Source organism: Chaetura pelagica, unplaced genomic scaffold, assembly GCF_000747805.2.
Source record: "Chaetura pelagica isolate M959 unplaced genomic scaffold, ChaPel_1.0 scaffold412, whole genome shotgun sequence".
Classification (NCBI taxonomy): Eukaryota; Metazoa; Chordata; class Aves; order Apodiformes; family Apodidae; genus Chaetura; species Chaetura pelagica.
In genome coordinates, this window is record NW_009952690.1 from 388,385 (window position 1) to 415,544 (window position 27,160).

The following is a 27,160-nucleotide window of genomic DNA, read 5'->3' on the forward strand; positions in this document are numbered from 1 at the left end:
AATCAGAATTAAACTTGTGGATCTGGTGCATTTCCTTTAACAATGGTAAACACCATATTGTCAACACTAATTTGATTTAAAATTAGTGCAGCAGTGGCAAGTCAGCACAGATATATAAAACCAGATCTTCAGCTGGACTTCCCACTTTGCTGGCTGCAAGGACATCTGTGAGACATGAAGCATCTGAAAAAACTGCATGGAGGTGGAAACCGCAGAACAGGGCCATTGGCCATACATCCATGGAAACTGTAGTTCCCTGTGGATGGAGAAGTGCTGCTGAGCCCATCTGCACTCATGTGAGCCTCAAGCAAGCACTTAAAGGCCTTGAGTTCTTGGCTCCTGGCAATGCTAATGCCAAGACTGAAATTACAGGACTTACTGAAATTACAGAAGGGTCCTGGAAGTGCTACCTGAAGCAGAAGTGGAGAATATGAAGGAACGTGCAGTAATGTGTGAATGAGTAGGCATGTGTGCTGGCCACATGTGAAAATAAGAGCTACGCTGGGGCTGGCTGCTAGAAGATGCTGCTACCTGACTTACACTGCTGACGGTCTTCAAGGTCAGGTCTATTGTACCTGCACAGTCTTGGGGGTTTGGGGGCACTTGCGAAGCTCTGTTACACTTAGATCCTACAATGATAACAATATATTTGTGTCTGATAGCTGTAGTGAAAGACTTACTGGTAGCAAGTGCCGGTCCTTTATCGCTTGCCTCTTTTGACTGCAGATTGCAGGGAAGGGAGGAAAGGGGGGAGCCACCACAGTAATGGGGCCTTGGACTTTCTGCTCTCTGTTATCACCTCGGCTTCGATGCTCTGTTTTGGGGAAGAAAGAAGGTATGAGTCTTTCAGAGACTTAAAAACATATCAGTATCTCTATTAACACCACAACAAAGACCTGAAGAGGATGTGCACTCCAAAGATGATCCTCTTCTCCATAGACCAGCACCTATGATCCCTGTTGCAATTGAAGGAGACAAGCACTTACCAGGCATCTAAGCCCCTGGAAGAGCAACGCTCCTACAGCACAACACAGCATGTGCACTGAAGCTGGATTAGACCCAAATAGGATTCACACCCTGTATTCCAAGTGAAAAAAGAGTTCTCTTCTAGACTCTTGGGACCTGAGGCCTGATTCCCAATAGGAACCTGCATCTCCTTTTGGCTTGAAATGTCAAGCTGCAGTAACACCTGTACTTCAGCCATGTAAAATATACCCCTCTAAGGGGAAGGAAGCAAACAGCCCCAGGTAGGATTTCCTTCCCTAGCTGCATGGCAGCCCTAGGTCCTGAACATTGGCTTGACATTGTGAAGGTTGTTGCAGCAGCAGCAGCTCTGCATCCTGGCATGCAGGAGATTATCCTGGAAAAGTCTAGATCTCTCCACCCTGAGGAGCCTTCCCAAGATATCTCCACCCTAGGCCCAGCAGAACCTTCCTTCACCATGGGGTCATAATACTCAATCCTCCTCCAGTATAAGTCCCAAATGTCTGAAATGTTCAATGTGACTAGGTGGATGGACTTCCCATCTCTAAGTTTAGGTGACAATCAGATAATTTTACTGTTTGCATGGAATGCTGCTGGAAGGGGATGAGGGATTCACCTGATGCACATAACTATGGTCCAGTCAATAGTGTTTACTGGCAGCAAAAGCTGTTTTCTGATCTCATGTTTAGTGTGAATTACTCCTGGTAAAACAAATGAAGAGATAATAAAATTCTGAAAGAATAAATAGTTGAAGCACAATAAATACGTGCATTTCAGATTATCATTTCAATATGTGCTGTTATTTGGAAAATAAAACAAAGGAGCACATGCCAAGCCACCTGCTGAAGCTGCACAGCTGCCGCTTAACGCAGAGGACGGGAAGTCACCAAACCTGAGATTTGTAACCTGAAAACGATGAGGCGTTTTCTGACAGCTGCTGTCAGGCTTCCTCCTGCCCACAAGGTGGCAGGCGGAGATCAGCCCGGGCCGGGACAGCTGCGGAGCAGAGCTGCTGAGAGCAGAAAAGCCAACTTGCGCTCTGCTCCAGCAGCTGCTGTGACTAAAATTCGGCTGTATTCCTCTTTGCAGCGCTAAAGATGTGCTGAAGTGAAGGTGTACTGTCCCCTCAGTGTGTTCTTGAGCTAAAAGCTGTAGAGAGGTTGAAATGCAGTAATTAATTGGAATGTTTTATCCAGCTCCCAGATGCTCTAGAGATCCGAGTAATCAATTGTTATCATAACCTGATAGCAGTAATAAATGGGCAAGGCAATGACAGCTGTTGGTGCAAAACACTTCCAACACAGGAGGCTGCTGCTGAACATTTTAAGGGTGACCTGCATGGATTTTTTCCTTCCTTATGCCATAGAAGACAGGTAGGCTTGTTTGCCTACTTTCATGTGCCTCCCAGTAGGAATTTTGCCTTGGTTAGGTTCGCAATGAAAACTGACCTCTCCCCATCTTTTTTCTTGCCTATAGTGTGCTGTGGTAGGACCATCCAGATGTTTGCACCTAGTAAATTCCCTTTACAGCAGGGATCCAGGATCCTAGTTATGACCTTGATTGTTCCTGCTTCCTCGCTGTGTTGCATGACTCGATTTTGTGGCAACAGGTCACCAGTTTGTTAGGCAATGGCCCTGGCCTGGGGAGGGGTCACCTGCCCAATCCTTCCAGGCTGTCCAGGCTATTACCTGGCCTTCAGCTGCCACTCTTGAAGGACACAGGTATCCTCCAGCATGATGCTTGGAAACCCCATGCAGACTGCTCAGTTTCTGTGGAGACTCTGTCATACCACTTGGCTTCAGTTTTAGCCCTTGGGAAGTTAAATCTTATCTGTCCTGGAGCTGAGGCATCATTTAACCTCTTTTTAGTGGAAGGAAACAAGATGGTCTTGTTGAAACACCCAATGCCTCCATCCTTTTGGGGTCAGTGCACAGATTTGCTCCCATGTTTGAAATATACCCTCTTTAATAGAAAATAAACAATTCATGTAAATGGGTAAATAAAAAGTCCTTTATAGCTCTGCTGTAGTAATAATAAAAAAGCTGAGGAAGGCACAAGCCTTTTCTACTGCTAAAATTAGACCTTCAGCTTTACTTCTCAGCCTGAGTACCTAAGTTCCAGAAGACACCAGTGCCCAGAGCCCTGTACATGGCCTAAGCACCCCACCACTGCCTGGCAGGGACCACAGTGAGGTGTCACATGCGTGGAGATGGAGCTGCAATGTGCACAAGCACCTACCTCTGCGCAAGGCTCGCAGGTGCTGCTTGGCGTGGTGGTGCAGCTCCTCCACACAAGGTGGTCTGGTGGAAGGGAGGAAGATGTTTCTTTGCTGATGCCAAGGTGCTCGGTAATAGACACTCAGTTTGCTCTCTGCATCCAGGTTGGAGACAGCTGTAGGATAAAAACAGGACACAAGGTAAGACTGGCATCTCTCACATCAACCTAGCTGAAAAGCAAAGGCTTTTGCTTAGAACAGGAGCACCAAGCACTAGCACTGGGGATGTCACAAAACCTCTCCTCCCAACAAACAACAGCAACCGTAATCTCCATGTTTCAGCACCATGTTACACCACTTAGGATGTATTAGTGCCTTTACTTAGTGCTTTTTTGCCAGATAGCAAATGGATTTATGGAGGCAAGTAGGCGCATTTATACTATATTGATGTTAAACATATGGACTAAAGGAATAGTAATCTTATAGACAGCAAAAAGAAAATGCAAAGAAGCTAAGCAGCCTTGCTGTGGTGACATTTTGAGCGACAGCAAGGAGAGGAATGGCTCCTCCATCTACCCATCTTTACTGCTAATATAGTCTTTCATTACATCGAGTTACACATGACTAATTTCGGACACAGGTTGCTAGCTTGTTGCCTTCCAGAGCGTAAGGACTGAGATTAACTGCCTGCCCTGCTGAGTGACTTTAACTGTCACTCCTCAAGAGGTCCCCTTAATACACAGGGGCTTCTAAGGGACAGGAACACTTTAATCCCTCTACAGAGAAATCCCAGAAGTCTGCCTCTGAAGGTCTGAACTGAGTCCATTAAAGGCTTCAGAGAATTTTACCACCCTGGGGAAGTACAGCCCCCAGCCTCTTCCCAGCAGGGCCCTCACCACTTCCACAAGAGAAGGAGGAAGGACATGCTGCTGTTGTGGAACACCACTGAGGGGAAGGCCAAGACAGAGAAAGGAGTGGCTGGACATGCACAGCAGTATGTTGTCTACAGCCAAGGAACTAGCACATTTTGGGGCTCCCATCTACTCTCTGTGCTTTTGCACCCTCCAACCTGCAGGAGCACTTGCCCTTTTTTGAGGGGAAGTCAGTACAATACATTAGAAAGCTATTCCCTGGTGGAGATGCCTTGGTCTGGTTTTGATACATTCTTTAATGCAAAACAATTTTCACTCACACTGAAGGCATACCAGTGTTTTATCTAGAGAAAGGAACTGGGAAAGTACAGCAGGAGAAAAAGGAAGGAGCAGACACAAGGAGAGAAGCCCAGGAACCATGCTACCATGTGCAGGATGCTGACAGACTTCATCAGTTTCTTGCATAAACAAAAGCCCAGTTCACAAAACTTTGTGGGTGTCATGATAGAAATGGTGGTATAATATGGTGATAGAACTGGTGAAGTTTGAGTTCTCAGAGCTTCAGCACCACCAAAGGGACCCTGAACTCTGTGTCTAGTAGGCAGCCTTGCTTTGCTTCTCAGTGGATTTTTGAAGGTAAGGTTTCACTCAGTTTACAGTATGTTTGCAGTGCTACCCCATGCATCTGGCCAGGATGTCAGTGCAAGGAATGGCACCAGGGTGAAAAAATTAAAATAAAAAAAAATAAATAAATAATGAGGGGGTTTGTAGAATGAATGACAGCAACCTGTAGGTGTTTCTTCATCATAAGGAATTAGTAATAACAGAATGTTGCCAAATTGCAAGCAGAGCTCTTGATGGCTTGTCTGTCTGCCACCGCTGTAGCAGGTGAATATCTCAACAGCATGAGCTGATTTTGTACTTCCTTTACCCCTTGAGGGTAAGGAAGCACTATGTCTATTTTACAGACAAGGTACTGAGACACAAGGCAACTTGACACTATCCTGCTCTGAGCTGCAGTGCCTCCTTGGGAAGCTCATCTCAGGACAAAAATTTATAAGCAATAGTAATGAAACCCCACCCATTATTTATATTGCTGAGGATATGTGATATTCGTGATCACAGATTGTACCCTGGAGGCTAATGAAATGTCAAGCACAAGCAGTTCCTTCCTACTCCCAGAAAAAAACTGTCTAGACTGTAGCTCTAGTAGTTGTCTCTGACAGAGCTCAGTAAGTGAATGGAAAATTTTACCTATTCATGAAATGTTCAGATATTTCATTAGACTAGAATAGATTTTGCTGCAAAATTTAACTTGTAGAAAGCTCTTCTGGCTTTGTCAGCAGCGTTTTACAAATAAGAAGAGTAGGAGTTGGGTTAATATACTTTGTGTGAGACTTAAAAATGAAACCAAGCTATCAAAGTTCTGCCACGCACTTGCTGTTGTAGACATACATTGCTGTTCACAGATAAAATAGCATGACCTCTTAGCCATCCAAAAAAGTCTCCTCTAGCCAGCAAACCTGGCAGAGCTGTGCTTAGGACTGTACCAGAAGAAAAATAAAGTGCAAATACATTGCTTATCTTCAAATGATAGGGCTCTAAGAAGCTTACAGTACCCTGTGCCATGGCCACAGCCAGCGCCCACCACTATCTTCTCCTCTTTACCTGCAGGAACTCTGATTTGCCATGTGGTTAATATGCCCCACTGACAAAAAGAAAGCAGAAATATTGCACAATACTCCCTGAGCAGAACAGTCCTTTAAAATACTCAAAAGCTGGAGTGGATTTTCTCGGCAGACCAGAATAGAAACTAAAAGAGCTGGCAAAAAACCCGTAGGGGGATGAATGTTCTCAGCCTGCAGTGGGGAGGCAGCTCAGAGGGAGGGACAAGTACTGGGTTGGGGAAAGGACAATCTTTCCCTGCAGGAACTCTGATTTGCCATGTGGTTAATATGCCCCACTGACAAAAAGAAAGCAGAAATATTGCACAATACTCCCTGAGCAGAACAGTCCTTTAAAATACTCAAAAGCTGGAGTGGATTTTCTCGGCAGACCAGAATAGAAACTAAAAGAGCTGGCAAAAAACCCGTAGGGGGATGAATGTTCTCAGCCTGCAGTGGGGAGGCAGCTCAGAGGGAGGGACAAGTACTGGGTTGGGGAAAGGACAATGCTGGCCCAAGGACAACTAAGTATAAACCCACCACAAATGCAATTAGGCTGGATGATTGAAGAACAGTATCCCAACATCAGCGCAGCAAAGTTCTGGAAAAACCTCCTGAAAAGGGAAAAGAGAGGGAAGAATCTCACCAGTAAATAAGCTAGCCTGCACTGTTTCTGAAGGGGATTAAGAGATGTGATTGCTTGCCAAAAGAAGGACTCACTTCCACTTCATTCCTTGCGTATTGTCCTTCGCACATGTCCTTCCATGTCATGTGTACACTGCCTGTGCTCTTGCATTGGAATCTTGCCTGGCCCCCACTCTTTGGGCATGGGCCCCTGGAAGCTGGGCACCATTCCTGGGAGCTGAAGCCAGAGGATGCAACTGCAGGAGCAGAACATGAGCTTTCAAGACCACTGAACATCTGCACAGGGTTGAATCTCTTACTGCTGCTAAAAGAAAAAAGCCAACCTTGTGAAAGGGTAATTCAGCAGTCAAAGACCACTGGACTGACATCTAGAAGACCTGTTCAGTCAAAGCTTTGCCATATGCTTCTGCTAAGGTCCTGGGTTAAATATTAAGACTCTCTATGCCTTGTTTTTCTAAAGTGGGGATAAGATATCTCTTTCAGTCAGCATTGCCTCTCACTCGGTGTGTTACACTGCAGGCTGTTTTTACAATGCTGAGCCTGCGTGTGGCTGTAGCCCCTCAGCATCATCATCATACACGTAATAAATAAAGCAATAGAGAAACTATAAAGGCACAGTCTTAAAATTCTTAAGAGTTGGACAGTACAGTGATTGAGAAAAAAAGCCTGTACAGATATAGGAAATGCTGCATTTCAAGCATCAGATATAGACTGTTAACATATTTTTAGCGTTCGCTTTGATCAATTTAGAATATACAAGTGAATCATATAAAATATCATGTTCATTTCATTCCCGAGTTAAAGTAATTGTTTTTCTGTCTTATGGGATGACAAACTGACAAGAGACCATTTAAATGGATTCTCCATTACATTCTGTGGATCCATTAACATTGGCTGGTTTCCTGACAACCAATGTCAAACAGACATACACTAATGGCTGTTCTCATAAGAAGATTTTTAAAGGTTTCCAAATAGCTGTTTTATCAAAGTTGATCATATTCATCATTTATAAACCTTTCTCATCTTCACATCCTCTCCTTCACTCTCCCTCCCTTAGCAAAGCAGAAAAAGGATCCTGCTGTAGCAGGGCTGGATGTGAATGCTTGAAGGTTGTGCGGCTTTAGTGCACTCAGGCGTGGTTGTTCTAATAATAAAGCCACAAAGGCCAAGCAAGAAAAATTTCTGCTCTATTTATTTAATAGATCCAGGGGTTTCCCCCTCTAACTCTATCTGCTTCTCTAGACACTTGCCTCCCCCCACCCCAGGTCCTTCTGTTTTTCAGCTTTCTATTATTTCTTCCTGTATTAGAGTTGCCACAGGGGGGAGGCAGGGGAAGACAGCTTCCAACTGGAGGGAGTGAGGGAATTTATTATGCTTCCTGATTCAAAAAGAAAACACAATTTAGTGTAAGGTGTGAAAAAGTCCAGAGCCTGGATGGGATCTGAATGGCGAGCAAGGAAGGTGCCTACAGGGATGTAGACCCCAGAGATGTCACACCATGAAATCTTGCACAAGCAAAGCTGAACCAGTGGTTGCTGAATCCTGATTGAAGTATCCGGATACCAAAAGACAAAACACAATTAAAAAGGATCAGACTAGTTAATAAGCCTACTCCAGAGCTGAGTTGCTCTTACAAGAGGCTATAATGACCCAAGCCCTTTGCAGGGGTGCACCCACCATGAACCCACCTCTTCCCCCTGCCACGCTGCAATGCTGCAGAATGCCCCGGGAGGCTGTGGAAGCCAGGAGCACAATGCCAGGCTCTGACTGGGAAGCTCTTTCTTCTCCAGCATTAATGTGGTTGACCTGTCATTTTAGCAAATGCCATTTTTTCTAGCCATTTCTGCTAAAAATGGTGATTTTTTCCTTGTATGACTCAAAGTCATACGAAAGCTGTATGTTCACCCTGCTTTGCCTAAAAAAGCCTAAGCCAGCAGCACAGTTCAACCCAATCAAACCTTTCCACACCTACTGCCCAGGCCAGCAATAAGTTACTGCCTGCTAAGTATGTGTGCAAAACATGGCAAGCGAATTAATTCTGAGGAAGACCAGATTATCTCAAAGAGTAGGCAGTCTGGCAACACATCCAACTTCATCATGCATTTTAGTGCATAAATGTTTCATTGAGGCAAGTGCTGAGTTTGACATGATTTTATTTATAGCCCTGAATGTTTCGAATGTAGCCTTCCCCCATGTACTCGTGTCTCTGCTGTAACACCCAAGGGGTTTAAGCCTACAAGGCTGATAAAAATCTACAGTTGCTTCTTCACTGTACATGCCCCACATTTTGTGCAACACATCAGCAAGCTCAGTACTTTCAAAGCAGATCCCTCTGTGACTGCTGCTTCAGTCATGGTACAGAGAGTGCTGGGGCTTCCCCAGTGAGCTCCTCCGAGATGGGACAATCACTCTCATTTCGACAGTCGTGCTTGCTCCCAATCATGCATGCACCAAGACATTTATTTCCCCCAGCCTTGATCTATTTGCCCGATGGCAAACCCCACCGATGGTAACCACAAAGAGCTGTTTGGATCAGTCACCTTCTCATCCTGTCTTTACTAAGGACTGAAAAATGCTTGTGTAAATGGAGTGTGTTGACAAGGCTGCTGTTCCTTGCAAATAAGTCTACTGGCTCTTCAGCATTTCAGTCACACAGCTGAGCAACAGCAACCTCACCATAACTTCAGCGACTATAACTACAAGCATGGGCATGCACACAACTTCCTTCTCACATCTAGATAAAAAATTTCAAGTGACTGGAGACAGAAATTCAGATATAACCTGGTGCCCTTAGGAAGCCTGTTCAACCTAGCAGGGACAGGATGCCATGCTCTTTCCTCACCAAGGGGAAGCAATAACTTCTGTCCATGCCGGTGCCTGAGGAACAACTCATAGAATCATAGAATAACATAATTGATTTGGTTGGAAAAGACCTTTAAGATTATCAAGTCCGACTATTAACCTAGCACTGCCAAGTTCACCACTAAACCATGCCCCCAGGCACCACATCCACATGTCTTTTAAACACCTCCAGAGATGAGTCTACCAAATCCCTAGGCAGCCTGTTCCAATGCTTGTCAACCTGTTTGGTGAAGAAATTTTTCCTAATATCCAATCTAAACCTGCCTTGGCACATTTTGAGGCCATTTCCTCTTATCCTGTTGCTTCTTACTTGGGAGAAGAGACCAACACCTTCCTCGCTGCGACCTCCTTTCAGGTAGTTCTAGAGAGTAATAAAGTCTCCCTGCAGCCTCCTTTTCTCCAGGCTAAACAACCCCAGTTCCTTCAGCTGCTCCTTGTAAGACTTGTGCTCTGGACCCTTCATCAGCTTTGGTGCCCTTCCTCGGACACACTCCAGCACCTCAATGTCCTTCTTGTAGCAAAGACCCAAAACTGAACACAATACTCAAGGTGCAGCCTCACCAGTGTTGAGTACAGGGGGATAATCACAGAATTACAGAATCACAAAATCACAGAATCTTAGGAGTTGGAAGGGACCTCGAAAGATCATCTAGTCCAACCCCCCCTGCCAGAGCAGGGTCACCCAGAGCACATCACACAGGAACGTGTCCAGGTGAGTTTTGAATGTCTCCAGAGAAGGAGACTCCACAACCTCTCTGGGCAGCCTGTCACTCTCACAGTAAAGAAGTTTTTTACGTGGAGCCTCCTGTGTTCCAGTTTGCACTCATTGCCCCTTGTCCTATCACTGGACATCACTGAAAAAAGCCTGGCTCCATCCTCCTGACACTCTCCCTTTACATACTTGTAAACATTAATGAGGTCGCCCCTCAGTCTCTTCTCACTTCCCTAGTCTTGCTGGCCACACTATTTCTGACACAAGCCAGGATGTTGTTGGCCTTGTTGGCAACTGATAGAGATGGATTTCTCTTCTGAAGCCCTTTTGCTGGAGGGACATCAGATGAGGGGAACAGGACAGACACTGTGGTCCCTTGGCACTGTGGGGGCTGTGGAGAGCCCTGACTGTGCTTCCTGCTTCTCCTTTTCCCCAGCAGCCTGGTGTATGGTCAGCTCCCCCAGGAGATGTGAGAACTGAGGCAGGTCCTAGCTAGGCCTTGACAATGCTTTCTAAACAGGCTTCTCACATAAAACAAGAGATATGAAAGTCTTAGTGAAATAGAAAATTCTGTGCCAAAACAAACCCCTGTTTCCTTTTCCTCTCTGCTCCTGTGCATCTTTGAGATTTGTTCAGAGTCTGGATGGGATTAATCCATCCTTGGTCACATTTTTTGTTCCTGCTTTCCTAGTGTACTCTGACATTCATGATGGCACTGTTCTGTGTGATATTTCCCTTTCAGCCCTTGCAGTGCCCACTGTCACAGAGTGGGTGACTGACACCCCATTTCATGTGGTTTGCTCCTTGGTAACTTCACTCTGGGAGCCCATGCTGGAAAAAATGGTTTGTAATGGCTTTACGTATCATTGTTTCTTCTTATTGCTATTATCAAGGCAGAAACTCAAACTAACTTCTGAGGATTTTTTGCCCTGTGCAACCTCAGTCATGAGGGGCGAACTTCAGCAGCACAACCCTGAGACATGGTTTGGCTGACTGGTCTGGACCTGAAGCCTGGGTTACCACATCTGCCCTGCCACCAGCACTTGTGTGCAAAATGAAGACAGTGTGACTGTGTCTATGAAGGCTGCAGGCACCCTCTGGACAAACAGGAGGGGGCACATGACAAAACAAGTTAAATCCTTAGCTACATGCAGGCAATCATATGAACACCATTACTGTGCTCTGCACTCATGGACATACAATCTAGCAAATTCTCCAGACTCAAGCAAAAAGGCAAGGGACCTCACCACCAGCAGAAACTGTTGAGAAAGACCATGATCTTTTATGCTGCTTGCGTTGTTTTATTTCTTGCCAATACAGTGAAACTTCTCACATTTCAACCACGTTTTCCCAGTGGATTCCTCTTACATTTTTTTTGCCTCCCATTAAGCCACACATGGAAACAACAGCTATTCAAGAATAAAATGGACAAGTGGACAAAACCCCACCCATATTTGGCATTCAGTTATCTGAAAAGATTAAAATACTGGAAGGCATACGATTTGGATGTCATTTCTATGTGCAAATCCTTGAATTTTGCATTTACCTGGTATTGAGTTAACTGGCACAACAACAGACATAATTGAAGAGGGCTGGGCAGTGTGTGGTTCTTATATACATAAGAAGATTAGGCTGTTAAGCAATATGCACTTCTGCGAAGAGTACCACATGCTAATCCTGTTCTTGGCTTTGCTGCTTTCAATCACTGCGGGCGGTGTTTGAACATATTTTTAACTGCTTTTCCTAACTCTGTCAAATGAATTCTGACTTGGTATTTCAAAGTATTTCAAAGCTGTCACTGCAGGATAGACAATAACCTCTCAGAAATACACAGTATATTATATGTTCAAGCCTTCATTCCGGTGAATTTTCTCTAGCCAGCAATTTCTTCCTCTCCTTTTATTCCTGTTCTCTGGTCTGTGTTTTACATGGCCTCCAAGAGTGGCCAGGAGAGAAAGAGCTTTGTGTTCTCAGCTACAGAACAGCAGCAAATGTCATCACAGACAGAAGGTTTCTGTTGGAGGGTTTCATTAATGAATTTGCCCTTCTTATCCATGAAAGGTGAATGGCATTTTTATTTCGGATGCACATGTGTACGTATAGTACATATCCATGGATATGTGCAATTGTCAGTACACCCCCACCCCATCACACCCAGCTCTGCAGCAAAGAAATCCCCCCCCCCAGTGCACATCGCTTCTAATGCATGGTGACAGAAAGCACTGGAGGGTGTGCAACATACTTATCTATTAATAAACATCAGAAATGTTCAGTAATGTATGGGTAGCTATGGTGTTTCTATGGTCCTTGTTCAGTCAGAGACAGCAGGAAGCCCATCAGGGAAAGTGGGTTAGTAAGTAAAAAAACAGAAAATTGCCAGTACGGTGGGGCTTTATTCCCTGGGCAGATGAAGACATATGACTAGAAAAAAGTTTTTTCAGTTGTGTATGTGTATGCATAAAATTAAACATTTAATCCCATTCTACATCTTCAGAGACCACAACCCAGCTGGGAAGGGACTGATGCCCCAGTTGAGTGGCAGTGATACCAAAGGCATCATTGGAGTTGACTGCAGGGCAATGGTAAAGAACGCAGACAACACGTGAGTCCTGCCTGGCAAGCCTAAGGTTGCTGTTGTGTCAACTATTCTGCAGGACTATTCATTTCACATTCATTTCAGTTCGCTACTCATGCTCTATGAAAAAAACAACAAAAAACAACTCACTAGCCATAAAATAGTGGAGGCATAAACAGTGTTCAAGAAAAACCCCAAACTCCAAACTGAACTAGTTTCAGGTTACAGGACTGATGGATTGTTACAGCAGGGATGACATGACATCACACACATGCACATATATATACGTGTTTGTGTACACACCCCCAAGCATGTAACTGAAATCAATGCCTCAAGACAGCCCTTTCAATCCTACATGCTTAATTAGCTGAGAGCATTTAAATTTCAAATTTCTTTCAAATTTCTTTCAATTTGATGCACTTTCAGTGCTTGTCAGCACAGATTTCTTCCCATGCTGACCCTTCACATTACTCCCACTCTTGATACACAGCATGATAAACTCTTTTATCTCCAGCAGTATAGTATGTTGTTTCTATAAAACACTTGGCAAGGATGCTTTAGACATCTTTTGCAATTCTCTCTCACTTCTCTGCTACTTTTCTCCTGCACTGACTCAGCCCAAATCACTACTAAGCTTGGCCAAGTTGCTCCAGCAGGTTATCATAACTGTCTTTCTTTAATCACAGAGAAGTGTGTGGTTCACTGTGATGTTTCTCGCAAATCAGTCACCCTGATTTCATATGCCAGCACTCAAGAAGAAAGCTTTATGAAATTCATTTACTACTCTACCTGCCTTGGTTAAGTTTACAATCAGGATCTTGTGAGAAAAAAAAACCCCACTTTGCATTCCCCAGCCTATAGACTTTTTTGTGATAGGTCAAACAGTGTTTTGGCAGCAGTTTTAATGTATCTTGCCTATTGTCCTACTCAAAACATTCAATTCCCTGGCTTGAACATTTACACGTAAAGGGGTCATTTTCCCATAACAGCCTTTTGAGTCTGTGCTGAGGATTGTAATTTCAAAAAGAGCAGAGGCTCACACATTGGAGCACCTATTTCCACATCAGCATCCACAATGCAAACATCCTCTCCACGCTTGTGAACATGCAGTCTAGCTGTAAAACACTAGGAGCCTTCAAAAAGCACACTGGAAGATGACACTCAACATAGAATATGCTGTGTTTGGCATGTTGGAAGACAAGACTCACATGACTTATTCCAAGTACAGCAAATACATTTCCATCTTCCTTGAAATCTTCACAAACTACAACCTTCCATGAAAACTCTAAGAGTTAGCCTCCACCAATCTCTATTCCTTCACTGTTCAGCTCTCTGAAGTGGCATTTAACATCAATTATGCCAGTAATGCTGTGATACATGCACTCTTGGACTGCAGATTGAGGGCACCAACTTATTTTACAAAGGGCATCATAAGGCCATCAGTAGGTGACAGCATTTTGTTTACTACTGACCTAATCTTTATTCAAGGTGATAACCTGTTAGAAAAAAAGGCCTATATCCCCACTGCTTAATCTTTTTAGTCCCTGGCATGGCTCCCCATGGGTAATGACCAAGTCATTGTTTTGGAAGGGCAACATACATGCGATAGTGGAAAACCACTGTGAAATGCAATCATCAAAACCGAATCAAAGACACGGGTTACACTTTGCATCTAGTATAAAAGTACCAGGTGTGTTTTTCTGTGAGTGACTTTCCTCACTGGACTGAGTTTGACCTTATTACCTGCAGGAAACTGCATGGGGAAGGCAGTATCTGAGGTTGGAAACTGCTCCCAAGCGAAAAACAAGGCTGTTGAGTTTACAGGGAAAATGAACAAGCAGGGCCTCTCTTCCCTTCCACTGGCACTGCACATAGGCTGAAAAATCAAACCTCCAAAAGTCAGGAATATCAATCCATGTGTTAAGAGTAGAGACGGTGGTTCATATTTCGTGCTTCTTCCTCCCCATCAGTCCTTTTCAGCGTGCTTGGCTAGATGCTTTAAATGCTGCTTAACTCCAAGTCAAGGAAGTAGCAACATTTTCTTCCAATTATATTTAGTAAATACCACGCTACTGTTAATACACACATTCCTTCAAAGTACTCACAGGCATCTGGGGGAAGACAGAAAGTCAATCATCTCAGAGGCACTAAAGGCAATTCTTTCTTACTCCTCCTGCAGCTCTGCTAGTCCCTTCCTGCAGAGGGACCAAGGGAACTGGTCCTGTCTCAGGCCTCTAATTGGTTTTGAGGTTATGCCTGCCCCAGGAAACTTCCTCCACATAACTCTAAGGCAGTGTGTTTCCTGGGGCAGGCAACAAAAACTGTGCACATGACTCCATGAGGTTACTCCTGTGACGATGGCTCAGGGTTGGCTGGTCTCAGGGTTGGCTGGGCAGTTAAAGATACAACCAGGTCACTGTGTAGCTCTTCTGGGTCCTTTCAATAAAACTCTTCCTCAAATGCAGTGAATGCCTAAGTCCTCCATCACTAGCCCTCTCAGATGTTCCTTTTGGCCCCAGCCTTCGAAGCAGTTTACTTGTGGCCCAGTTTCAGACAACTGACAGTGAACCGGGCTTGTATTGCACCCAACCCAGTAAGGGGCTCAGCCAGGAGGGGCATCCTATTGCAATGTTGTCCAGCAAGGGCCTTCTCCAGTCCCACTTCTGACAAGACACTTCCCTAAAACGTGATCAAACAGGCTGCAAATGTTCAGAGAACCACACTGAGAAGCCAGCTATGAAGAAGTAACATGGCCAGCTGACTTGCCGAGTTTCAGTTTTTGAAACAATACTGAATGCAGTAATATTGGGTTTGTAAGGGGAAGGAGAGCTGCCTGAAAATACAGATTTCCCCCTACACCCCCATCTTCTATGCTTCCTCCAACGAATGAATTTTAACAAAGAAACCTGCTTAGGGATAGATTCTAGTTAGCCTTGCAAGATGGGGAAGCAGACAAGTACAGTAACATTTCCCTTCCTCCAGCTGTTTGCTTCCTATGCAAATCCCACTGCAATCCAAGGTGCCCCACAACTGCACAAACTCCAGTGTGTACAGCAACAGTACACACACTGCAAGACACTGCAAGGAAACTGGGGCCGATCTCCTCCACCTCTTCCTGTCCTGCCAAGGATGTTTCCCAGCACCACTCCCTGTCAGGGCTCCAGCTGCTGCTCAGGTATTGAAGCCTCTCCCCTACAGGCTTTTGAGCTTAAAATTAGTCCTTAATCTGTACAGCACAGGCATATTGTGACATATGGAATGGGCAGTATTACTTACAGTACTTTCTATACATATGTATACAAAGGCACTGAGATATAGCAGATTACTTTTTAGAAGGAACCCATGCAGATAGCATTTGGAAGCTGTCTTTGTCAATGATATTGTATATCTAGACTGCAAGATGAATAACTTACATCAGGATAAGTTATTTTCCCACTGTTGTTATTATTTGAATAACATGTTCTCAGATTGCTCACCTTAGGCACTAATATTTTTTCTGCAGAGTTGCACTGTTTTTTTCTACTGCATTTCAGATACGTGCTTACCTAAAATGATCCTCAAGCCTGAAATGGTAAATGCTAGCTTGCAAATTTAACTGAGAGGTGCACATTGTTAGCTGTATCCCCTTGCACATCCTTGCAGAAGAGTCAAACCTGTCACCATACCAGACAGGGAGCCTCACCAGCTCCTGCTAACTCCCACTTTGAACAGAGACATCATGGCAAATGGCAGCAAGCATATAAAAAGTAGCATGGAAACATTTAAGCTAAAATAAATTTAAAAATATTTACTTCTAGAAAAGTGTCATTAGGTGTTAATAAAGATCATAACATAAACTATCCTTTATTGTTATGTCTAATAAAGCTTTAGAAACCAAAACCATATCCTATTGTTTGTACTCATATTTATATTATTAAACCACATATTTACGCAGAAAACCTAATTGAGTTCTGATGGGTTTTCTGAACAGCCACAACTGCTGAAGAACTACAGGGTTTGTCAGATGCTGCAGGGGTGTGGACCACTCTCTGGCCAGAGTTTTCAGTCAGAACATAATAACAAACAGCAAATTCTTGCACATTTGTAACTCATCCGTTTGTGTGGGTGTTGGACTGACTACAAGGTAGTTTTCAGTATAAATGCACAGAGCGGCAAACAATTACTTGCTTAAAGTATATACAAAATGATTACCTCTCAGGTGTGGGCAGACATTTTATTATGACCGTGTCCTAAGTACTGCACACGAAGAAGGAAAACAGAAGATGTGGTGAAATGGATACCTGTTGCTACCTACCTACAGTCAAAACCAAAGCAGAAATGTCAGGTGTCAACACCCACTGGGAACTATCAGAAATACCACTGTGGCATGACACTGGCTGCAACACTGGATGTGGACAGGAAGCCTTCAAACTCTCCATTGTAAGCAGTGATGAAAATGAAATAAAAATGAAACACAGAAAATAAGCTTCAGGAAAAAAAAAGAAAAACCAACAAAAAACAAACGCAGGAAAAGAAATTAAATGAAAAGATACTTTTAGCAAAGGGAAGAGGAAAGAAAAGAATCAGAGAGAGGGAAAAGCCCATCATCATTAAAATTATAACGCAGAAAGTATAAATAAAAAAAGGGACCACTGAGGAACAGTGTCTGACCTAAAATGGAATGGCAAGTTGCAGGACAAAGCAGCCCTGGGCTGCCCAGATTTGTTGACAGGGAAAAAAGCTGACAATATTTCCAGGTATAAAGAAGGAGACAATGGAAAGTAATCACAAAAGTAACTTTCCCCAGGGGACATTTGTCTCCCAGGAGTATTTATGCAGCTAACAGATAGGCTTCTTCCTGATTTTGAGTATAAGTGAACCTCAGAGAGCTTTGAATAGTTTGTCCCACTCCGTTCACAACGGAAAGACCACAAGAAGATGAACTGTGTTTAGCTGTCGTGCCCCAGCACCACCAGGCACCAAGAGGGGAAAAACTGCCTTTACAGGGGAGCAGGATTGCCTGCTCAGAAATACACGTGTGTCTGTGAAGCTACAGATGGGTTCCCACATTTACTTGTTGAATATATTTCAAGACAAAGTAAAAAAAAACAAACTTGGGTCACAGCCAAGCAGGCTAGCAAGGCATAAGATGACTTTTAACTCAAAAAGTGAAGCATTACCTGAGAAACTGAACAAATGCATTCATTTGTATGAGGAAGGGAGTGAAAATGCTCAGAAACAGGACACCAGAAGCTGGATCAGATGTTAAATTCTGCTGTCCTTGCTCTGTCTTTTCACAGTTGCAGCTCTGCCTGACATTTCTGGATCCTTCAGCTATGCCAGAACATCAGTTCTGGCCCTAATTACCTCTCTCCCACTTCACTACCTTCTCCTCTCTGCCTCTCTTCTTTCTGTGTGGATTCTCCAAGTGGCATTAAATAAAAAAATAAAAAAAAGAAGAAGTGCTGGAAGAGGTGCCAGACTGCTCTAGAGGCTGAGATGCTCTACATGCTGAACAGTGAAAGGCAGACAGCACCCACGGATATACCCGAGCCCTGAGCTGGGGGAAGGTGGCAATCCATCTTCACATCCTACAAACTTTCATAGCATCTGCCAGCACAGGGAGAGGGGGAGCCACCCCTGCCAACTCTTTTTTATAATGTGGATATTGTTTGCTAAATCTGAGACGTTTTATGTACAAATACAGATCGGTTCAGAGCCATCTGCTTATTTTCTGTGTAGTGTCTATATGGTAAGGGTGTTACAGAGGATATAAAAACAAGCTCTTATTTTTGTTGCTGAGCTTAGGACAAACAAAAAAAAATAGAAAAAGAAAAAAGAGAGAAAAGACAAAAATACAGGAGTTGGTATGCAGTGAAAAGCAAAGAACTGAGACAGCATTTTCAAATGGTGGTTGCCTGGGCTGCTATTGTTTGGAATGCAATTTGGCCTGGCAGGCAGATATGCTGGCACATCCCTGCCCTGGCCAGGGGCAAGTAACTTCCTGCCCTTCACAGCCATCTCTTTTCCTCCCAGGCACCTCCTAGCCTTTTCTATGCTCTTTCTACATAGGTGTCTTCAGGCAGAAATCATCCTCTACACCAAGCATTTACTCATATGATAATAGGTCCCCACATTTCACATGCTAGTACAAAAATACTTCATTGGTGGGTTTGTTTAGTGTTATATTCTTCCAGATCAAAGGGGGTTTGCTTACTCCGTGCTAGGGCATGCTCTGAAACTTGGCAGATGAGCTGTGGTTTGTATTGCCTGGGCTGCGGTTTTGGACCTACAGGCCCCTGCAGCACAACCAAACTCCAGCATTTACAAGCAGCTCCAAATCACCGGACTGGGTAAGTGAAGGGTGGTTCATTATCCAGAATTAACGTGCCACAGTCAGTAAACTAAAAAGAGCCAGATTCTCACCAGGGCCCAGACCGACAGCACAGGGAGAGCCACAAATTCACTGATCATATGCCAGATTCATTATCACTTGAGGATTTTAACCACTGCATTTAAATTCTGATAAATCGAGACTGTTTCCCTGAGTTGCTTGTTTGATAATTTCATCTTTATGTTTGTTCACATTAATAAGTATTGATTTCCTGCAGAGCAGTACATCTTTGAGCAGTGAGGGAAGGGTGATGTCACTGCTTGGCAATGTTTCTGTTATGCAGTTATTGATAAAGTTTGGATATTGGCATTCTTAACTCTTACTTTATTAAAAAAAATGGGATTCTGTGCAAGACCACAGTACAAAAAGATATCTAAATGTGTGGCTACTACTTACCTATGAAAATAGCAGTTAGGCAAAGATTAATTTGCATACTTTTCATTCAGGTTACCCTTTTTCTTTTCTATTAACAACTTGATTCCTTTTATCTTTGTAAAGTTTGTGAAATAGTAATGAATACTGCAATGCTACTTCACTTCACAGGGGACAGAGCAGCCTCCCCATAACTCTCCCTATTTTCTGCAATTTTTTACATATACTTCTAGGATGGAAAAACTACAGCAAAACTTCAGCCTGTTGGAAGAAAATATCTACCCTTAGAAGATTCCCATTTTGATCCAGAAAACATTTTATTTTGCAGATACTTCTACAGGACCATGGAATAATTTTCAAGCCTCTAAGTAATTCCAGTTCTATTGCTATTGAAGTTACTGCCATATACATGACAACTAAAGTCTAAGGGAAATATTTGCTAAAGGGATGGCTAGAAGATACTAATTTTCCTTCCCCTTTGGTGCCCTTCTATCTGTGGATACCTGGTGAGTGTTGCTCCAGAAGCACTGCAGCTAGAACAAAGGGACACAGCCAAAATACCACACAGCACTCAAAGAACTGAACCTTGTAGTAGGGTTGTGGACAGAAACTTTCTCAATCCCATTCATGAACCACCTAGATAGGTATGTGCCCAGAGCTGAGCTTATTCAAGTAATCCCCAAGGTAACTCTTCGTATTCAGAACTTCTTTTTTTGGGTGACACAACTAAATGAATTTGTTGCCTACCACAGAAAGCACAGCTTTGCAACAGCAGTGTTGTTGGCTATTCTGTGACAATTCACTCATCCCAGCATGGAGAAAAAATGTCTTTTCTTCCAGCTAACTCCACACTCAGCCAAGATCCCTGGGAGGCAAAGCCCCACCAAAACAGCTCTCAATTGTGCAGACCTGTCTTTTGGCTGCCATCATCCCTAGATGCATCAAGGGGATGCAGATCATCAGGTAATCCCCTTTATAATGATGAAACTAGAGAGACTTGGGCCTAGCTGTCCATTGGGTACTCAGCTATACCAAACATTTTCAGCCAGGTGCCTACACAATGTAGCCCTGGTTTTATGATTGCTGCTGATGACAACCAGAATTTCATTCAGAATTTTGTATTAGCAATCTTCCATTTGGATTGGAGGATCATGGCAGGTCCCTTTCAACTAAATACATTCTATTTGATTAGATTTGATTTGATTCTATTCACCAATATGATGCAGAACAGTAACATTTTTTTATATCTAAGTTTTAAATTTATAAATTTCCAGCCTGACAATTCATTATATGCATGAACTCTACATATAGGTGTTGGGGGGTCTTGAGTGGTAAAAGGCAGTGTATTTGCATATGAGCTAATTAACCTGTGGAAATAATTCAGGGTCTAGCTAACTCCATCTGAGTTATCTGGGGTCATGTTCTACTCTCAGACTATGAAGGTTCTTTGTGTTTTAACACAAAATAATTACTTTCGTCTTTCTTCAAAACAGCAAAAGTGGCTGCAACGAAGCTGACAGAACTGCATTTTAGCACTTAGCCTGCTCCTCACACCCCCACATTCATAAAAAAGACACGTTATGCTGATAAATGGTAGTAATGTCTTTGGATGGCACAGTTTTACTGGTCAAAGATCACACACTTTTCAGTGCTTCATTTGATGCTTCTGCACAAGTAGAAATGAGTAGTGAAGAAAATGGGAGTAGTGTATGTTCTTTCAGACTTGTTATAGGGAATACAACCCTTTAGGTTCTGACTACATGAAAGGGATTTAAAAGTGTGCGACTCTGCTGCTGCAGTTTTGACTCCAAGCCTCAATGACTGCAATTTTCCCCCTTGATGTTTCCCACTTGACCTACTGAGTAAATACTTCTTCTGCCCAGGAAGTATGAATTTCCACCTGGCAAAGCTGAAACCCATTTCCTGGGGTCATTAGCTCTTCAGGGTTGTTTTGTGTACCAAATCCTATTCTGATAGCCCACAGACCATAATTCATAATATAAGTAATGTTTATTTCATCTCTTGGAGGTAGCGCCAACTATACTTTGCCTCTGTTTAAACAGCACCTGCCAGAAGATGAAGGCAGGGCTCTGCCTGCCTCAAAAAAGTTTCCAGCAATTCCGAGTAGACTTTGCCATGAGGCTGGCACCAGAAACAACCTGGTACATGCAAGCTCATTAGGCCAGGGAAACAACCATTTCCTTCCTCCATTTTTCAGCTAAGAGGTTGTGATATGGCCACCCACTGCAGAAAATGAGACAACAAAGACCAAAACAGTTGTTTTGCTCCCACCTGCAACGCAGCTACAGTGTTCCTGCAGCCATCACTGCTTCTGCTGAGGCTGCAATAAAAGCCTAGGTTCCTTTGTTCTTACTCCATTTCCCTTCCCAACTTGCTTTCCTAACAAAAATGCTTCAAGGAGATGCCAGGGGGGACACTGCCAGCTCCTGGGAGAGGAGCTGCAGCTTGCCCTTGGGTACTGGCATGGTTGGATAGCAGTCCCCCACATCATGGAAAGGAGCAGCCTGAACACACACCTCTAAAACCTGCAAAAGCCAGGCTGGAGACACTGAGCCAGTGTCTTCTTCTCTGGCCAGTCTCCAACCTTACAGCAAATTGCAAAAATTTGGACTGGGGCAGAACGCTGCAGTTTTGGAGGTGTCTGAAATCAGATGTCCATGCATAATCAGAGAAGGAGAAAGAAAGCACATTACTGCTTGTGAAGGTTGAATTTGAGGAGACTGCCATTTGAGAAGTGCACCCCTCATGCTGAAAAGGCCGTTCAAGGTATGGAAGGAGCTGAGTGTTGTTCTCTGTGTTACAGCTGCAGGACCTCCTCCAATGGACTCTCAAAATGTTCATTATTCTGGGCCTCCTTAATCATGTCTGTTTCACCTGCCGTTCAACCTGCACTTAGCGCAGTAAGTCCCTTTCTAACAGATAATGGAAGAACATCCTGAGAATAAAACTTTGTCACCAAAAACCTGGGAGAAATTCAGACGAGCAGGGAAATAAAACGATTCAGCGTGATGAAGCTGACATCCCAAAATAAATTTTTTAAAAATTATTTTTCAATTGTTATATGACACGCTCACTGTTTCAGCATTAACTGAAAAAAAAAATAAAATAAATAAAGTCACGGAATTGTTATGATTTGTAGTAAAAATACAACCATGAGATACAATTAAGTCCCTGAACCACTGCTGCATAGAGTATAATAATTATTGTGGGCTTGGCTCAACATCTGGGGTTACACATTGAAATAAAAGGGTCCTGGTAGAGTGAGAGAAGTCTGGGACCTAAGCACTAGGGAAAATAGATCTTCCCCTTGCTGGCTTCCCTAACTGTGCCCATATTTGAAGCAGGCTGGACCAGAGCTCTAGCAGGGTGATAACACAAACCAGGCGTGGGGTCGGGACAGGAATGAGGGCTGTAGCATGCCAGGAGCACTGGAGATGAAGTCCTCTGAGGTCTGCAAGTGCTACCACAGCACAGGCAGTAAATAATACCTTGTCAGCAGGCCACATTATTGAATAGCAATAACTTTCCATAATAACTAATTAGTGCCACATACAGACCAGACATTTAAAAGAAAATGCTACAGCTCTTCTTCCTTCACTGGATTGCAGTGCTCTACTCATCTGCTGGACTGACACAAGAAAGTACCTGCCCATGAGCCAGCATCTTTCCTTCAGCCGCTATGAATTGAATTGAGCATTTGGCCACCTTCCCCAGCTCCATGGTGCTTCTGTGGTTATCCTGACTGGACAGCAAGCTCTGGTGTATCTGCTTAACTGATCCAGTTGAAGATGTTCCTGCTCACTGCAGGAGAGTTGGACTAAATGATCTTTAAAGACCCAAGCACAAATACAGGCTAGGAAGACAACGGATTGAGAACAGCCCTGAGGAAAAGGACTTGGAGGTGCTGGTTGATGAGAAGCTAAACAGGAGCTGGCAACGTGCACTTGCAGCCCAGAAAGCCAACTGTGTCCTGGGCTGCATCAAAAGAAGCGTGGCCATCAGGTCAAGGGAGGTGATTCTCCCCATCTACTCCACTCTTGTGAGACCCTACCTGGAGTGCTGTTCTGGAGCTCCCAACACAGAAAGAACATGGAGGCACTGGAGTCCAGAGGAGGGCCACAAAGATGATCAGAAGGCTGAAGCACCTCTCTTGCGAAGACAGGCTGAGAGAGCTGGGGCTGTTCAGCCTGGAAAAAGCTCCATGGAGAAATTATAGCTGCCTGCCAGTACCTGAAGGAGGCCTACAGGAAAGCTGGGGAGGGACTTTTTACAAGGGCTTGTACTGAGAGGACAAAAGGCAATGGCTTAAAACTGGAAGAGAGGAAATGGAGGTTAGACATTAGGAAGAAATTCTTTAGTGTGAGGGTGGTGAGACACTGGCACAGGTTGCCCAGGGAAACTGTGGCTGGCTCATCCCTGGCAGTGCTCAAGGGCAGGCTGGATGGGGCTTTGAGCAACCTGCTCTAGTGGGAGGTGTCCCTGCCCATACAGGGAAGTTGGAACTAGATGATCCTTATGGTCCCTTCCAACACAAACCATTCTATAATTCTATGATTCAATGATTTTATGAACCCATGCTAATCCTGGAGATTCCTCCAGCTCCTGCTTCCCAGTAGGAAAGGAGGCTGCTACCAGCACCCATCTCAGGCAGGGCTCACAATGCCCAGGAATGGGCTCACTCCTCCCACAAAGGCTCTTTGACACCCCTGAGATCCAGGGAAACCTCAAAAAAGGGTTATTTTGTTGGGCTCAATAATGTAGGGATGGTCAGCAGTCTATTTCCCTGCTTTTCTTGTTTATAAAACAGGGGGACATATCTGTGCTGCTCCATGTCGAGTGTGTCACCTTTTCATTCATAAAAGGCAGCCTGTATCTTTAATCACTTTGACAGAATAATAGCAAAGAAACAAGCACTTGATTGCCTGTGTTATCAGACACTATTGGAAAAGTCTAGATAAGGATGCTGAACAACCTTGGCTTATTAGTATTCCACATGCAAACGCTCCCCCATAACCCAGAGTCATCTGTATCCCGGCAACCCTTAAAATTTCATTCTCACTGAATTGCCAGATCTTTATCAAAATATAATTACAGTCTTAATTTGGAAGATAAATTTTGATTGCCTGTGCTGTGCCAAAAAAAAAATTAAAAAATAAAATAAAAAATCATCAGGTACATGAGAGCTGAGGTACCACTGAGAAACATGAATCTGCATATTCTGACATTGGTGCATCACCCTTCCTCTTATCAAAAGTTGTTGGTCTCTGACAGCCAGCAGAGAGGTTATGTAGGGGTAAATAGGCAGGGACATGAAAAACCAGTCTCCTGATGCCATCAAATGAAATCTGTGCTAAAAGCAGGGAGGAATTTGAAATCTGCAGCTGCACATGAAGATAATCACTATTATGAAGATTATATACTATTATAATTATGAGGAGAGTGCTGTGCAGCACTGCTGGGCAAACCTCGAAGAAAAAGCAACTGGCCCTTCCTGAAACAAGAGGAGACTCTGCAGGATTCACCTTTTCTCCCACTTACCTTTTTTTCTCCTTCACACAGTGGCAGAAAACAGCACAGTGATATAGCTATATCCAGAGGGCTCTCAAAATGCAAGGGTCACAAAATGGCTTCAGGTTTTTACCAAATTGTTCTAGTGTTCATCTTAAACGTAACTGACAGCTTTGAAAAGCACTTTTAAGAACAGCATTTGTGGTTGATTCATTCCAGTAAGATCTCCGGCTCTAAAAGCTTGGCTGTTACAAGGCTGAATGGAAGGGGTGCTGTTTTCCTGCCATGTGAGTAGAGTCCTATGTATGTAGGTTGCCACTACCTCAATACCTTGTGTCTGTATACTTTTTAGGGCACAAAATAGCTCTTCCTTCACTTACGTGCTCATGTGATCTAACATCTTTTATTGGTCAAAATGACTAGAGATATTAGTATCACAACAGACCAGAATAATCCATCTTTACCATGTGCTGTTATAGTGATATATCATCTTTGATCTCACTGCTGTCTGCAGCAGACACAAAATCAAACTCTACATACAAGCATATGAAGATACAGGTGGAAATTCCATCATTTTGATCGAGCATTATTACCAAACACATACTGCCAGGTGGGGAAGAACTCTTCTACCTTCCAAGAACGGATACGATTGCAAAGATTTTTCCAAACTTTCCAAACATGTAACCTAAAAAAAGTATCCCAGAGGAATATAAGCACTGACTGCTCTGCCAACAGAGCTGAAAGGAGAGGAGACAGCTCAGCACACAAGCCATAGAGGTTACCTAGTTTCTGACTTATCAGACTAGAGCAGTCCAAATCCACTTCAGATTCACCCTGTTGAAATGCCAGGAGGAAAAGATAATTACTTGGATGACAATGGCATAAATGCAATTAGACACTTGACCTTAGTGTTTCTTGGTCACATGCACAGAGTTGAACTCATTGCTAAATCTGCGACTAGAAAGTTCTTCTTTTCCTCCACCTCCTCCCTCCCCCCAGTATCACAATTAGTTTTTTGCACTTTCTTTGCAGCCCTGATAAGGATCCTTCCCTAGGATAGAGGTAACCTCATCCTTTGAGAATTATTTCCTTACCCTCTGTGGGATTTGGGTGCCCAGCCTCAGTCCTCTTTGTTATCTGTTTCTGTAATTTTGATCACCATAGCATGCATCATAAAATACCCCTTTAACACACCTGTTAGTTTGAATTCACTCCCATAGAACTTCTGCTGTCCTCCCCTGAGAAGGCCATGCAAGGTGAGAACGACAGGAACAGTAAATAAATTTGACTACATAAACATCAAAAAGAATTACACGGTAGATTGAAAGTCATACTGTGTCACAGTTACAGTATGAAAAACATTATGACTCATGGGCAGTGGCCAACTACATCACTCAAGGGAAGTCTGTTTTCTTCATAGTCCACTGCCCCAGTCCTCTCCAAGAGACCACTCCAAACCAAATGCAGTTTTGACCAGAGTCTGGGGTAAGAAAACACAGATTGCTTACACAGCTAATGATAAGACCCAAAGCTCTCTGAAGTCCAGAGAGATACTGCACCTTTGCCACCACTTCTGGGCACTGGTTCCCATTTCCTAAAAATTGTGTCCATCACTGACATAGCACTCATGCTTTTGCTGACAGTAGCAGTGGAAAGTTTTACAGCTGAATGGGCTCAGGGACAACCATTCTCATCTTGGTGGTAGGACCTCAACAGGGCTAAGTCATTCCACAGTAGAAATAGAGGGCAGGAAGTAACCATGAGAGAACTACCTGGTCCATGACTGTTCCAACCCTGAAACACAGCTAAAAAGCTATAAACAGCAAATGAGGCACTCAACCCTTGACACAGAACATGCTTCCTATAGTGTATTTTGATGGATGTGGGACAAAACTTGTCCTACAAACTACAAAATGCAAAGCCAACCATAATTCCACTACTCTAAAGTAGACTGAGTGTTTCTCGTCCAGCTCAACTTTATTTTTACTTGTTCTTAAAAAGCCTACAAGAAGGACATCCTATAAGCTCTGTAGGAGCCTGTTCCAGTTCTTTTTTTCTCTTTGCACTTGGAAAGGTCTTCCTAACCTTCCCTGCTGCAAAGTCAGCTGGTTCCTAAGGGGGAAGGCTGCAGAAGCAGGCACGCTGGCTGCAGTCACATGCAGCTCCCCTCTTCTTTGGGGAGTGGTCTCCATCTCTAGTGCTGTTTAATTTGCAATCGCTCACCTCAGGTGAACTGAGCTCAGAGAAACAAGTCCAGACTAGTGCCCTCATATACACTGGGCAGAAGAAGAATGAATTTATGCTTACTATAGATGCACAGTTCTTTGGTCTCCTCTGAAAAATGCATTACTTTCCTG

The 27,160-nt window shown here is 43.7% G+C and overlaps 1 protein-coding gene across 1 annotated transcript in view; it reads right to left on the reverse strand.

Annotated features, from left to right (window-relative positions):
- The window catches only part of NHS (Nance-Horan syndrome (congenital cataracts and dental anomalies)), a gene marked incomplete at its 5' end in the record, with an annotated part of 263,114 nt that overhangs the window by 20,287 nt on the left and 215,667 nt on the right, over nt 1–27,160 (reverse strand). Inside the window, 2 exons of the mRNA XM_009993834.1 lie at nt 681–814; nt 3,223–3,375. Coding sequence (XP_009992136.1) covers nt 681–814; nt 3,223–3,375 — 287 coding nt within the window. The remainder of the gene's footprint in view (nt 1–680; nt 815–3,222; nt 3,376–27,160) is intronic.